This window comes from Entelurus aequoreus, linkage group LG01, assembly GCF_033978785.1.
Source record: "Entelurus aequoreus isolate RoL-2023_Sb linkage group LG01, RoL_Eaeq_v1.1, whole genome shotgun sequence".
NCBI lineage: Eukaryota > Metazoa > Chordata > Actinopteri > Syngnathiformes > Syngnathidae > Entelurus > Entelurus aequoreus.
The window spans coordinates 26,648,865-26,664,300 of NC_084731.1; the positions used below are offsets into that span (position 1 = coordinate 26,648,865).

A 15,436-nucleotide genomic window follows, 5' to 3' on the forward strand; every position below is an offset into this window, starting at 1 on the left:
CTACAACAATATCAGCCGGATCCCATCTTTACAAGTAAAGTGCAACATGGATACTCAAGTATATACACATTGAATGGAATGACTCACTATAGCGTCATCTTGAGGCCTACAGAAGTCATTACATTGCAAGTCGCCATTTAAACCAAGCAGTCAGTCTAGGCCTTAGACCAGGGGTCGGCAACCTTTACCACTCAAAGAGCCATTTTGGCAAGTTTCACAAATTAAAGAAAATAATGGGAGCCACAAAAAAAAAAATTTAATTTAAAATGAAAAACACCGCATACAAAGTTTAAATGCTTTGTGCTATGTTACCCAGTGGTCTCCGACACACGCACCGGCACACACTTTAATTTGGAAATTTGATGTTAGTGCGGCCCGCGAGATTTGAATGAATGGCGCTTGATAGCGTCATACTTGCCAGTCCTCTCATTTTTCCCGGGAGACTCCCGAATATCAGGGCGTGATGACACTGCTTTTGGCACCCTCTACAGCCTGCCAAAACAGTGTACCTGCTCAACCATATGTAGAATGCAGTTCCAGCTTGCTCACGTAAGTGACAGCAAGGCGTACTACCTCAGCAGCCACACATCTTACACTGACGGTACCAATACCCAGAATCCCATGCAGCCCTAACTCTTCCGCTCAACCAATGCACGGAGGGGGAGGGGGGTTGATGTGTGGGGGGATTTGGTGGTAGCGGGGGTGTATAATGTAGACCGGAAGATTCAGGGCTGCATGGGATTCTGGCAGTGGCGTGCCGTCACTAGAGGCAGGGGAGGCACGGCCTCACCTGCCATCATGGAAAGAAAAAAAAAAGTAAAAAGAAAAAAAAAATAATTAAATTGTTATATGTATCCAGTAATTATACTAAAGTTATTTTCCATTTAACTTCACCAGTTTTAGATTATTTTTATTTTTATTTTCACATTTGCCTTTCAAATACTGAGAAGAGACGGTGCGGTGATCAGCAGCCAGTTGAGGCACGTCACTGATTTGTGCCTCAACATGGATTGTGCGCAATGACTCGGCTAACTGCTGGCCTGCTGTGCAGTGAGACCGTATTGCTATATGAATTATATTATACATTTCCATAGTTTAGTTAGCTGAGGTATATAATGTACAGTGTATTTTGTCAACAACTGTATGTGTGTAACGTATTTCTTGTGCTGAGCGATCATAAAACTGGAGGCTCGTCTCATAACCCCGCCTCCTGGTGCCAAGCACCTCAGCCGCAGAATGCATCGCCCGACGGGAGCGCCACACCAACCAAAGCCCACACCCAAACCCTCCACGTGCAAGACCGAATCCACCCAAAAAAAGTCACTTAACAAGAAGCCAAAAAGTGCAAAAACAACAATGCTCGCGCTGCAGGAGCCACGAACGACCGCAGGGACACAACATTAGGTACACCTGCACTGCAGGTTCATATGTTTGTAAATCTGACTGTGATAATGCAGTCGTGCCTCACCAGACATTAACCTCACCGCACGCCACTGGATTCTGGGTATTGGTTGTGTTGTGTTTATGTTGTGTTACGGTGGGATGTTCTCCAGAAATGTGTTTTTCATTCTTTTTTGGTGTGGGTTCACAGTGTGGCGCATATTTGTAACGTAACAATGTTAAAGTTGTTTGATACGGCTACCGTCAGTGTAAGCTGTGTGGCTGATGAATAAGTATGCTTTGCTGTTTCCTATGTGTGCAAGTAAAAGCAACATACGACATGTGGCCGGGCTGGCACGCTGTTTGTAAATGCTATAGAGGACAATTACTGCAGTGCAATTAGGGCACTCCCTTTATTTAGTAATTAGAGTGTAAATAGGATAATATTTTCCCTGGGAGTTATCTATGAGAGACACTGAGATCCATAAGTCTCCTGGGAAAATCGGAGGGGTCGGCAAGTATGTAGCTGAGCCGCATCAGAGTGGTCAAAGAGCCGCATGCGGCTCCGGAGCCGCGGGTTGCCGACCCCTGCCTTAGACTGACATTTCCCTAGACTCTAGGGCAGTGGTTCTTAACCTGGGTTCGATTAAACCCTAGGGGTTCGGTGAGTCGGGCTCAGGGGTTCGGCAGAGGTCAAGACACACCCGACTCATCGTGTAAATAAAAACTTCTCCCTATCGGCGTATTACGGATACGGCAACAGCAGAACTCACACTGATTTGCAGGTGTGTCATTTGTTGTGAGTTTATGCACTGTGTTGGTTTTGTTCTTTGAACAAGGTGATGTTCATGCACGGTTCATTTTGTGCACCAGTAATAAAACATGGTAACACTTTAGTATGGGGAACATATTCACCATTAACTAGTTGCTTATTAACATGCAAATTATTAACATATTGGCTCTTAACTAGTCATTATTAAGTACTTATTAATGCCTTATTCGGCATGGCTTTATTATAAACCTAACCCTCTAACCATGGCCCTAACCCTCTAACCCCAACCCTAACCAAATAACTCTAAATTAAGTCTTTCTTACTTAAAATATGTTCCCCTAGTGTCCAAAAAACTCTAAATTAAGTCTTTGTTACTTAGAATATGTTCCCCATACTAAAGTGTTACCAAAAACATATAACTTTGTCTTGAATTTGAAAAAAAAAAACATTTTATTTTTCACTAAAGAAGGGTTCGATGAATGCGCATATGAAACTGGTGGGGTTCGGTACCTCCAACAAGGTTAAGAACCACTGCTCTAAGGAAATGTTAGTGTTGTGGCTTGAATGAGTTGTGCCTTTAATTTGTTGATCATGATTGTAATCAGAATAAAACACAGGACAGAGTATTAATTAATTTTTTTAAACTAATTTGTGAATATATTGTAAATAATAATATATAAATATGATTTTTATGAGACAAAGTAGAAAAAGCAAAAAACAACAACAATAAAATTATTATTTACATAATAAAAACATAAAATAGTTTGGGCAGACTAAGTAAATAATTAGCCAAAATATTTTGTCCCATAAGTTATTCCCTGATTATACATGATATGGAAATACCCTATAAACAATGTACATATATGAATAACACAACAACAATGCACAGACATTTGAGAAAATCAGCAGAACAGAAAACAGTTTGTGGAAGTTAACAATTGGAAGTCTGCCTTACATAATATTAGTTGTGGAGTACAACTATACTGTTTCTCAAGTACATCAATGATATTATCATGGTTTCCAAACTGTTAAAGTGTAATTTATTTGCGGACACAACCTTATTTTAATCAGGACAAAATATTACAGATGTGTTAGAGGTGGTTGAAAAGGAATTAATCAAGATTAAAAGATGGTTTGATGTAAATAGATTATCCTTGAATACTAGTCAAATGAAATGTATGATTTTTTTGCAGTAGTAGGATGTGTGGATGGCTCCTTATATGTCGAAAGAGTTGAAATTCAGAGAACACAAGGGATCAAGTTTTTGGGTCTTATGATTGATGAACATTTGTCATGGAAATCACATATAAATGATACAAAGGCAAAAGTATCTAAACAATTGCTATTTTACACAAAATGAAGGAATTACTAAATCAAAAAGCATTGTATATTTTGAATAACTCACTGATATCTAACATGCTGTATTGAAGTGTGGTGTAGTGTCTGTAAAATATATTTAAATCCAATCTTCCTTCAGCAGAAAAGAGCCGTAACAATCATTACTGGAAATGCATAGACGGAACCCACAAACCCAAAATTCAAACAGTTACATTTATTAAAATGTCATAAACTGGCAGAGTATAATACCCTCAAAATCGTGTACAATGCACATGCAACAATTCTACCAAACAACATTCAAAACAGATTTGTAAAAAGAGAAATCTACGTTTAGAACAGTGATAATGGAAATTAATATTTCAATCAGAGGTGTTAGTTTATGGAAATAACTTGACATTGGCATAAAACAATGTAAATCTCTTTCAGTATTACATTTTTTTTTCAAATCTTGACAATGAAAATATATGACTATGAGTAAAATTATTTCTTCATTATTGGTTTAAAATCTTGTATAATGAAAATATGACTTTGTAGTCGCCAACATTGAAAGTAAATTGTTGTATGTGTGAAAATAGGAGGCAGATATTATACGTTTTTAACTTATTTCTGCTACTTTTCATTCATATTTTACTTTAATGTTATGTTGTTTGATTTTTTATGAATGAAATAAAAAAATTAACTGAACTGAATAAATATATCAAGCTCATCATGCTTGTATCGATTCAATACTAATACCACCTTTGTATCAATGCGCCCAGCTTTAAGGCCAGCAGATGTCGCAACCTGCCGAAGCCACAAACGATATTTGACGGCTCGCAACCATACGATATGTGTTTAGTGACGTACTTCTCAAATTGGCGAGGGTAAATTTACCCCTACCCCTCATGCGAAATATGTCTATATTTTGTTCAACATAGCTTAATTCTAGAGTGTACAATAAGTGAAACACTGATTAAACGGTATTAATCGAAACTAAGATAAAAAAAAGTCACCTTATGATGACTTAGCACTTGTATCAGTGTTGATATTTGTACCATCATTACGTTATATTATATATTGCATTTAATGTCTTTGCTGTCACTGGTACCCTTCTGTGGTTGCATGACGCATCATAAAAACACACTTGCGGAGTAAATTTTTTGATGATGTAAAAATGTATTTACACGACAAACCTAAAACTGGCCTAAAAATGCATTATTTCAAGCCTGCTTGTGCTACAGTTTGTTCTTTAAAATTAATCATGTATAAATAAACAAATAGATTAGTCTGTTATTGCAATAACAAAATAGATTTTGAAAAGGGTCCAACTGGAATTTTATAGACCAAAACACAGGAGCAATGAGAGCGGGTATTGGTTTACAATGCGCCAGAGGAGTAATCACATTGAACCACATTAGTCCATCTCTTAAAACTAATGGTTTGTTAAAAATGCTGGATCTTATTTATCGCACTGTAGAGGAGACATATCACAAATAATCCATCCAGCTTTCTTTCAATGGAATGAAACTAGATAGATTTTAAAAAACTAACATCGCAAATACAATTCTGTGTAATGAATAAAACAATTCATGAATAAATTATAAACACGCAACATATCCTCTACCTTAGTTACTTATCAAAATAATTCATGCTTTCATAGTTTTTACAGCATATTGTAAATTGGCCTTCATTCATGTCACAAAATATTATTCCAAAAGCACATTCCATCAAACAGTTTGTTTAACTGTTACCCTTTCCTACCTAACAGAATGTGCCTTTGTCGTTAGTTTAATCCATTATATTACATCCATTTTACACTTTCCTGATTTAACTCAAAGTATCAACGTAATATTGTCACAATAACACATTAAGGCAGATGGGCTTGCTAAATGCGCACAATAATCAGGGTAAATCATTTAACACTGGGATTAGTCTGGGATGCTGCTGTATGTTTGCCACAAGAGGTCATTGATGTGCTTCTTTTACTAGGAACGGCTTTTATAAACATTGCAGGTAAGTGCTTGTTTTATATCATTACTAGCAAACAAGATAGAAAATACAAGCCATTGGTTCCATCTTAATGTTTAACCATGCCTATGCACATGCTCTTTTTTTGTTTTATGACAGTCCCAAATGAACTGATCTTAGAATGTGCTACTTATAGGGCTTTGCAAAAATGCTTTGTAAAATGAGCATTTAAAAATAAAAAAATTTGCTGGTTCGGATACGTTGACTGTCTTGTGCCAAAGCAAAGCCCTAATAGGCAAAGCTACTGCATCACCTAAAATTGTTAGGCCCCAGCGAGAATTGAACTCGCGACCCCTGGTTTACAAGACCAGTGCTCTAACCACTGAGCTATAGGGCCGGTGAGTGTCGAGTGAGAAATACACCAATTTGTTACTGTGTCAATAGGTGATGGACAGTGTTGCAGTGCTCAAAGGTCAAGATACTACTACCAACCAGGGATTATTTTGTACAACAGAACAACAATCCTATACATTTTGAGGGTTTTACTACAGGCTGCAATTTTCTTCTAATCTCTCCCAGCGTTGTTAAAGTAAGTATGTTGAATATATGATCCAAGATGCGTGACTAAGGGTCAAAGGTCATTTCTGTCTAAAAAAAATCATCAGTCAATATGGTTGCATTTTTCAACAAAATGTTCACTTTTGACAGGTCACTTTCCTAGTTAAGTACTATGATTTATATCTTTTTTTAACGGCTCGTGTATATTAATACCTTAGACTCTAATTGCAAAACATAAAAACTAATTGCATATAAACAGTGCATTTTATCTTAATTGAAAAAAAAAAAGACCTAAACATTCCTCGCTTGTTTAAATTAAAGGTGCGTAAATTAATCACATTCACCCAGATGGGGGGACTGCCTTGTCCGTCAGTTTCTCAATTAAAACTCTAAATCCAAAAGAGCTGAATGCCGAGTTCTGCATTTCAAGCCTCGTCTTTTGTGGTTCCGCCTGTCTGAGCCACACAAAAGACAAGCAGTCAGGAAATGCAGCAGCCAATCAGCAGCTGTCTTACATTTTGCCTGTATGTCTATCCAGTCAGGATGCGGCTTGTATGAGAGCAGCAGCACGTAACACAGCTCGGAGAGTGTGGCTGTGCTCTGAGCAGGGTGAGGGCTGACAGGGCAGTCCTCCATGTTGTAATAAGCACTGACATATCACACAGAATTGTTAGACATGCATCCACAGAGGTAAGCCCTATTTTTGTTCTTTCACTTGTGTTACTCTGTTGGTAAGGTATCAGCCACACATGAGCCAGGCCTTGCAAAACTGGGGGATGGGGAGTAAGTGTTTTATCACAACACATAGAACTGAGCTGAAAAGAACAGCATAGCATGGTGCTTAAGACAGAATAACAATGCTAAGCAAGACTTGGTTTCTGCACATGACCAGTCAAATTTAAGATCACTATATCTTGACTGGAGAATGCGTTCTTTCTGTCAAGCAAAAAGGTAGTGTTTGTGGTTACCACTGGCCTGTGCTGTCAAGGTTGCAGGCCTGCTGAGTGAGGCATACAGCCGAAGGGGAGAAACAGGCTCCATTGCAAAGGGAACACCCGTAGGAATTAACAGCTGGTTAATGACAGCACAGCAAGTTTAATTTAAGGCCTCAAACTGGCATGAGGGCCAGAGTGCTGGGAACGACTGGCACAAAATTGTCTATGAAAAATGTATTTATTTGACCTAAGTGTGCACTGTAACACAAAGTTCCCTTTTACAATAAAAAAACATGTGTCAAACATGCCTAATTCTGTAAACAGTGTTAAGGTATGTGTTGTAAAAATACTAATCATCCACAGACAAATGACGCCATAGTAGCTGATTTGTCACAGGTTTTGAAGGATTGTTGACGCTTAATGGTATGCACTGACTCCCAGTGATCTCTGCTTCCGAGTGTCAGCCATCTTAGAGAGCTTCCCCTGTCTGTCCCTCTGCTCCAAGCACACTGCTTACTTGTATGTGAGCGAGAGGAAAGGAGAAGGGAAGGACCTCTTCCGAGAACACTGGATTGAAATCTCATTTCATCCTTGGCTTGAAAACCTGTCTAAAACAAACAGGTTAGACGGAATTTTCTTTCTATACCGTGTATACATAGGTTGCTTGTTTACCTTCTGCATGTATGAGTCGATAAACCATAGAGAGGTTGTGGATTTAAGCTATTTCTGCCTCGGTTTCTGTTTTTACAGCATATTATTCAGACTTTGCCAAATACTTTATGGCCTGCTTAAAAAGATCTCTCTTCTCTAGCGGGGGGAAACTGGGTAATAGGGCCCACAACAGCCTGCTGTCGAAAGGTGAAGTATAGATGTCGATGGTTTGTCTTGTCTTGATCTCATGGTGTCGAAATGTTAAGTGCCAATTTGGATTGTACAATTGGATTCAATAGCCCAGTTATGGATCACACAACTTTGTGAGTTTTGCCGTTCGGTTTCCTTTTGGAGGAATGTCGGTTGTGCGAGGGGTTCTGTGGCATTGGGCTTGTGAGTTTGGGAAGGGTTGATTCGCCCGTGGAGGTGCAGGTGCGTTTTGGATATATGTCTTGAGATTCCTCTCGGGCCCGACGCTCCTAGCTTTTGTGAGTCGAGTATATTGAATACAGGGAGTGAACACATCTATGAGTGATTGCTATGACACAGAGAAGAGTTAGATTTCAATAAGGTTTGCTTCTTACTACTCCTTTTGGGACATGTTGAATTGAACAGTAAACAGGGAAGCACTCCAATGTAAGCTTGGTATTAGGGATTAGCTGGTATCAATGATAAACTGCAGTAAAACTCCCGACAGATAGTATTAACGTTTCAAATTAAAATGATCGCAAAACCGTTATTGATATCCGCAGTTCGTTGGGCTCATGGACTTGTGATACTGCTCAGTTCCCAGATTGTTAGCTGGCAGCCAGTGCTGTTAATCACTGGCTGAATAATAATAATAGTAGATTGGATCTATATAGGGTTTTTTTCGACGCTAAAAGCGCTTTACAGAGAGAACTGAGAATCCATTATTCATTCACTCCGCATTCACACTCTGTGAGGGTAAGCTACATCAGTAGCCATAGCTACACTGGGATAGACTCGCGAAAACGTGACAGCCAATTTGCGCCAACGGCCTCTCCGACCATTACCAAACATTCATTCACAAGTGTAAGTGCCATTGGGAGTAAGGTGGTCAAACTGTCTGGCCCAAGCACACAAAAGTAAATACCAGTACTAGTTACTACCAGTAACCCTGACGTTTCTTGACGACCACTCTACCATCTAAGCCCCAGGATGTTGCCGCACTGCCTGCTTTAAAATCAACAAAACCAAAGACAAGTTTCTGTTATTGAGTTGATATATCAAGATATGACAGATTATCTTCTCAATCCATGCAGTGAATCCACAGCAAGACAGAAAGAGGGTGCAGCCACACTAGTGTTACACGAGTAGCATATGTGTGTGTGTGCTCCTTTAAGAATGGCAGTGTGTTGGGTGAGTGAATGGGTGAGTGGAAGAGTGAGGAGAGGTAGCGGTAGCATGCAACAATAGTGGCAAATGTGTCGGGTTGTGTCCTGCAGAAATAAGTATGAAGCGACCAAATTGTCAGGAATCGGCGGCCTCGTCATTCTGACCCAAAAGCGGAGCCTAACTGAAGTGAAAGGTGTTACCCCAGACAAAAACATTTGCCCTGGAGGGAACGTCTCCCCTGATCTCCTCGACTACGGTCTGGGAGGCTCGAACCGAATAGCAGGAAAGGTGTAGTTGATACTGTTACATGATTGGCTGTTAGCGTGTCCCTCCCATTGTTCAGTGATTACTGTTAACTGATTAGCTGTTAACGTCTCCCTTCCATTGCTCCATGACACTTCCTGTTTCCTGGCTTCCCAAAGCACTAGTGACTTCATGAAACAAATCTTGCTTCCTAATTTCGGTTTCTTCTGACCCTCCATCCATCCATTTTCTACCGCTTGTCCCTTTCGCCGTTGCGGGTGGTGCTGGAGCCTATCCTAGTTTCATTCGGGCGGAAGGCAGGGCACACCCTAGACAGGTCGCCACCTCATCGCAGGGCCAACACAGATAGACAAACAACATTCACACACTAGGGCCAATTTAGTGTTGCCAATCAACCTATCCCCAGGTGCATGTCTTTGGAGGTGGGAGGAATCCAGAGTACCTGGAGGGAACCAACGCAGTCACGGGGAGAACATGCAAACTCCAAAATATAGAAATATATATCTAATCTTTTATCAAACACATTTTATATTGATATCAAGTATGTGTCTATCGCGATATATAATAATGTCGTAGTATCGGCCCAGCACTAATTGAAATCATCAATCAATCAATGTTTATTTATATAGCCCTAAATCACAAGAGTCTCAAAGGGCTGTACAAGCCACAACGACATCCTCGGTACAGAGCCCACATACGGGCAAGGAAAACTCACCCCAGTGGGACGTCAATGTGAATGACTATGAGAAACCTTGGAGAGGACCGCATATGTGGGTAATCCACCCCCCCTCTAGGGGAGACCGAAAGCAATGGATGTCGAGTGGGTCTGACATAATATTGTGAAAGTCCAACACATCAGCGAAAGTCCAGTCCATAGTGGGGCCAGCAGGAACCATCCCGAGTGGAGACGGGTCAGCAGCGTAGAGATGTCCCCATCTGATGGACAGGGTAGCGGTCCACCCATGATTTGTTGATTCCCACAATTACGTTGGAGAAAAACAAAATTGCTTTAATGTAATCTGAGGAAGCAACAGATAAAAGTGTGGTTAGGGTATAAGGTCTTGGTTTTTTTAGCTACCTTGGGAGGCCTGTGACATTTAGCTCCTGTCTTTGTGTCCTCTGCATATTACACCCAATGGTACATAATAAGCTGCATGTGGTTCTTGTTCACAACATTTAACTGGTGTAGCCTGCACTTGTTTTCTATGTGGTACGAGCAGTTAAGAGAAAGGGAGGGAGAGGGTGAGAGAAAGCCTCAAAATGGATGCCATACATAAACACCACTGGGAACACAGGGGAGGGAAGCTGATCCGCTCGCTGTCCAGACAGTAGAGCTGCATTTTACAAGCCTGATGAAGGGGGTACATTCTCACTGTGCCGTTTCATGGGGAAAATAGGGACTGAGTTTTAAGGAATACTGGAAAGCAGTTCTCTCTGCATTGCAGCACTAAAGAGGCTAAGAAGATCGAGGAGCAGAAAAGCCTGTGTGGTACATTGAGATGACTATCCAATCAGACTGCTCCGAGTGCTGCTGAAACCAATCAGAAACCTGCAGCTGAGGTTAAAGATTGACAAATGCAGAAGGAAGCAGAAGGGAGAGGAGGCCTTCTGGGATACCTGGACCCATTTTTTCCCTCATTCCACAACGGCCTCTATAATTGAAAACAATTAAATCAATGGGGGAAGAGTCTTTATGTGAGTAAGGACAAAAGCATGCTGTTGATTTCCTTCATTTAAGCATGGATGTAACAGTGGTGTGGCATGTAGAAATGGTTTTATCAGGCTGTAATATGTGATTATATTTGTGTAATAGAATATGGTGTCTTTGTTGTTGTCTATTGTTGCTGTAGTCTTGACCTACAAAGGACTTTGCTGGGATGTAATGTGTAAGACAGCATAAACAGAATGAATGAGGAGGCCAGTAATGTCATATCACTGCACTCCTGTTTCTCTCAGTCTATGGTTTCGTTCACAGCAGACAACTCACATTTCATCTCGTCGTCGTCTATATTTTGTGATGAAGGTGGAGGATGTGTGATGAGATTTGTGAACATTATCAAAAAGCTCTGCTCTACTGTCAGATAGGATACAAACAGCAATATAAATAAATCATAGACTGAAATACCTGGCGGTTATTTGGACATTATATTTTTCTTCAGAGATGGGGCTATTCAGCTTATAACAAAGCATTATGCTGCTTGGTTGTTGGACTCTTGATCAACAAATGTGACTTGGTGGTTGAAAGAAACACAGGAGTCTATTCTGATTTTCACTTGTCAGAAGAGGCTCAGTCACATCAGATTACAGTGTTCTGTGATATTTATGGACCTGTATTCAGTTGCACGAGTTTTGGTTCCAAAAAATGTTTTATTCAGTCACAGTATTTGGGAGCGTGGACTCGAGTGCATCATTTAGTAATTTCATGTTTCGATTTTATACATTTGATTTATGACTTTGTTCATCATTGCACACTTACTTAATGCTACAGATTTCCAACTCCACGTAGTGTATTCTGACAGTCAACTATTACTACAGTTGTGATGCAACCTGGTTAAAAGGGCACAATTTGACATGTGACCTACATGCACATTAACAGTCAGAAGTTTACACACATTAATCATCGACACAGACATTGTTTGGCCTGAATGATTACAAAATGATTCCAACATATATCTTTAGTGGTTATTGAAAAATAAGAACTGAGTGTGCAATGGTTTCAAATTGACAAAGGTTTTATAGGCCGTATCAGATAGGCCCCGTTTACACTAGACACCAAATCTGATTTTTTTTGCCCTCAAGTGACACAGATCCGATGCCAGTCTAAACGCGCCAAAGTGCTTCAAATCTGATTTTTCAGATTCAGGCTACATCAGGAGGTAGTCCTTAATCCGATTGGAATCTGATCTTTTCAAATGAGACTTTAGTCTAAGCGCAATGCGACCTGAAAGCGACCCGAATGTTACTTTTTCGTCAGCTTTGGGCGAGCTACGTCACTCGTGTGCACTGGCAAAGGCGAAGTCGCCAGCTTAAGTAGATACTTCATCACAACATCGGGTTTGGGTGAGTAAAGTCTATTTAAGACGACCAAATTTTTGTCAATAGTGCGCACATAAGAGGCTATATGTAACATATGAATATGTATTTTGATTCCGAAGAAATAGCGATTGTTGAAGTACCAGACTGCTGTGGGCCATTTACTTACATGTGAGTTGAAAAATAAAGCTTATATCTGTAGATCCACGCTGATGTCCGTGTCTCCTCTACTTAACAGCCATTAAAAGAGTAGAATGTTCCCAAATATATTACACTTTATATGTCCATTCATACATTATATTACTTTAATATATTTTTACGAAAAAAACCCCACTAATTTTTAAGGTGTGGCTAGGGCTTCACAAATAATCAAATTTTAATCGTGATGACGATTTTAGCACCTACAGTTAAACAAGGGTGATCGGCGGCCATATTAACATTTAAAAAACAGACTCCACTGTATTTCCAAACGAAGCATGTTCACAACCAACAGTCAGCCAACCACCAGGGGACGCCCAATAGACAGTGGACTTATGTGAGAGCGAGTAAGATTGAGTGGCAACAGAGAATGAAGATAGATCAGCCACAGCCAGTAGCTCCTGAAAATATTAGGAAAAATAAATGCATTATTACATCGGTGCATTCTCCTCTCGCAGAGTTACCCACAAGGTACCAACAGACACGCATTTTAACCCCAGAACACGACCGCACACTTTGCCGTTGTCTCGGCACTCCCGCTCGTTTCCTGAAACCCAGAAATTCTGCCGTGCGGATAAACGCCGCAATGAGTTGCATTGCAAAGATGCGTTGGTGTGCACAACCAAACAAATGATCGGGTTGCGAAGACACGTTAAGCATTAAAAACACTTACCTTCTTTTCTTAACCGCCATCATTTGCTCGCACTGTGAAGCTGGTTGCTAACAGAGCGACGAGTCCGCCACCGATGCGAAGCTCATATGAACAGCTACAATAGCGGGGGTGCCCAAAATACAGACAACCGTAATATCAACCGTGCACCGAGGGACCCCGTATCATTCCACCTCTCAAAGACACGCCAAATTAACAGACGTAATTACGTTTTATTTGGCCAAAGATATATGTCCTATATATACTGTGAGCAGTACAAAAATGTGTTCCTTTGTGTCTTTCGTACATAATCTTATTTTCACTTGTGTGCACTTTATGATCGCACTCTGCAATGGCATATTTCCTTTAGATCGCCCTTTGTCTTTTGTACATTTTATTTTATTTTTAATTATGTTTATAGTTTATTTTTTAAATGGAATCCAAGTTTACATACTGTTTGTTTAAAATAGAAAGTGCAATAAAATGTGTTTTAATTAACTCTAAATAATCGTGATTTCAATATTGATGAAAATAATCGTGATTAATATTTTGGCTATAATCGTGCAGCCCTAGCTGTGTATATATTATTTTGGAGTAGTAGCGACCTTCTCCCGGTCAACTTCCTTTACTTTCACTTTATCGCACAGCCCATGCACGTGATGTCGAGGCCACATTGGGGCATACTTGCCAACCCTCCCGTTTTTAGCGGGAGAATCCCGATATTCAGCGCCTCTCCCGACAACCTCCCGACAGAGATTTTCTCCCGACAAACTCACAGTATTCAGCCGGAGCTGGAGGCCACGCCCCCCCCCAAAAAAGTCTGCCGCAGCTGCGATTGGACCTGACCAGCCTCCGGGTACAAGTACTGGAGTACCAATTGCTTGCCAGGGAAGATCTTCCCCAGGAAGCAAGGATTGACCGGTTTTGGGCCATGCTAGGGAGAGATGGAAGATTCCACACTCTCGTGCATTTGATGAAAGCACTTTTGTGCGTGCCACACAGCAATGCATCATCAGAGAGGGTGTTCAGCATGGTTAGAAAAATAGTGACAGAGAATAGAAAAAGGATGGACAATTCAACCCTTAACAAAGCATTGTACTTTCAAGTACAACAATGAGTAGATGAGTGTTGTGTGTGTGTGTGTGTATATGTGTAAATAAATGAACACTAAAATTCAAGTATTTCTTTTATTTATATAATAAAATCAATATATATATATACATATATATATATATATATATATATATATATATATATATATACATATATATATATATATATATATATATATATATATATATATATATATATATATATATATATATATATATATATATATATATGTAACGGTGTAGAAACAGACGTTCATTATGCTTGATTAAATTATGAATGAAGTGTTGCAACAGCGCCTGTTGCTGGCGAGAAGTGGTATGTACTTTACCTGCGGGAAGTGCTCAGAACTGTGACGCCTTCCAATTGATAATCCCGTGACCCAAGTGGACTCACAGTCTCACAATTTGCACTGTTTTGCAGGATACTGTAATAAAAGAAATTCATAATCCACCTGGTGCCAGTGATATGTTGAAGCGACAGCAGTGTGGAGCTGCATTTTGCCACATATAGTTGTGGACCGTCACATATATATATATACCTACAATTCACTGAAAGTCAAGTATTTATATATATATATATATATATATATATATATATATATATATATATATATATATATATATATATATATATATATATATATATATATATAATATATATATATATGTGTATATATGTGTATATATATATATATATATAAATATATATATATATATATATATATATATATATATATATATATATATATATATATATATATATATATATATATATATATATATATATATATATATATATGAAATACTTGAGTTGGTGAATTCTAGCTGTAAATATACTCTCCTCTTAACCACGCCCCTAACCCCCCCCCCCCCCGATATTGGAGGTCTCAAGGTTGGCAAGTATGCATTGGGGCCACATGCGTGTTTACACTTGAGTCTGATAAAAAATCACATTTTACTTGCATTGTAGACAGTCAGTTGGAAAAAAATCTGATTTAAAAAAAAATCTGATATGGGCCACTTTGGCCTGCAGTGTAAACAAGGTCTTTAGATACATGCAACATCAATAACATCCCATACGATTATTGTAGCAATAAACAAGCTTCTGGCATAATTCTGGTTGGATATTTAACCACTCTTCAAAGCAGGATTTATAGCAATCATTTAAAGTGTTTGGATTTCTAGCATTGACTTTAGCTTAGTTTAGATAGTGAGTTTTAGCCGACATATGTGCTATTGGTGT

At 39.4% G+C, this 15,436-nt stretch overlaps 1 protein-coding gene and 1 non-coding gene across 9 annotated transcripts in view; one reads left to right on the forward strand and one right to left on the reverse strand.

Moving 5' to 3' along the window:
• Positions 1 to 5,761: 5,761 nt before the first annotated feature.
• trnat-ugu (transfer RNA threonine (anticodon UGU)) lies at positions 5,762 to 5,834 on the reverse strand. The gene has a single exon. It is a non-coding gene; the product is annotated as a tRNA-Thr (tRNA).
• Positions 5,835 to 6,558: 724 nt separating this feature from the next.
• LOC133649923 (MYND-type zinc finger-containing chromatin reader ZMYND8-like) overlaps positions 6,559 to 15,436 on the forward strand; it is a 61,791-nt gene continuing 52,913 nt past the window's right edge. For 6 of the 8 annotated variants that reach the window (XR_009826171.1, XM_062046644.1, XM_062046661.1 and 3 more), the window contains exon 1: positions 6,559 to 6,685. Coding sequence is in view for 5 of the 8 variants with exons in the window: in XM_062046644.1 (XP_061902628.1) it covers positions 6,672 to 6,685 (14 nt within the window). In the remaining 3 variants the exon portion in view is untranslated. Of the gene's footprint in view, positions 6,686 to 7,489; positions 7,552 to 10,631; positions 10,897 to 15,436 lie in introns of those variants that run through there. The other 2 variants (XM_062046654.1, XM_062046649.1) reach the window with 2 other exon arrangements.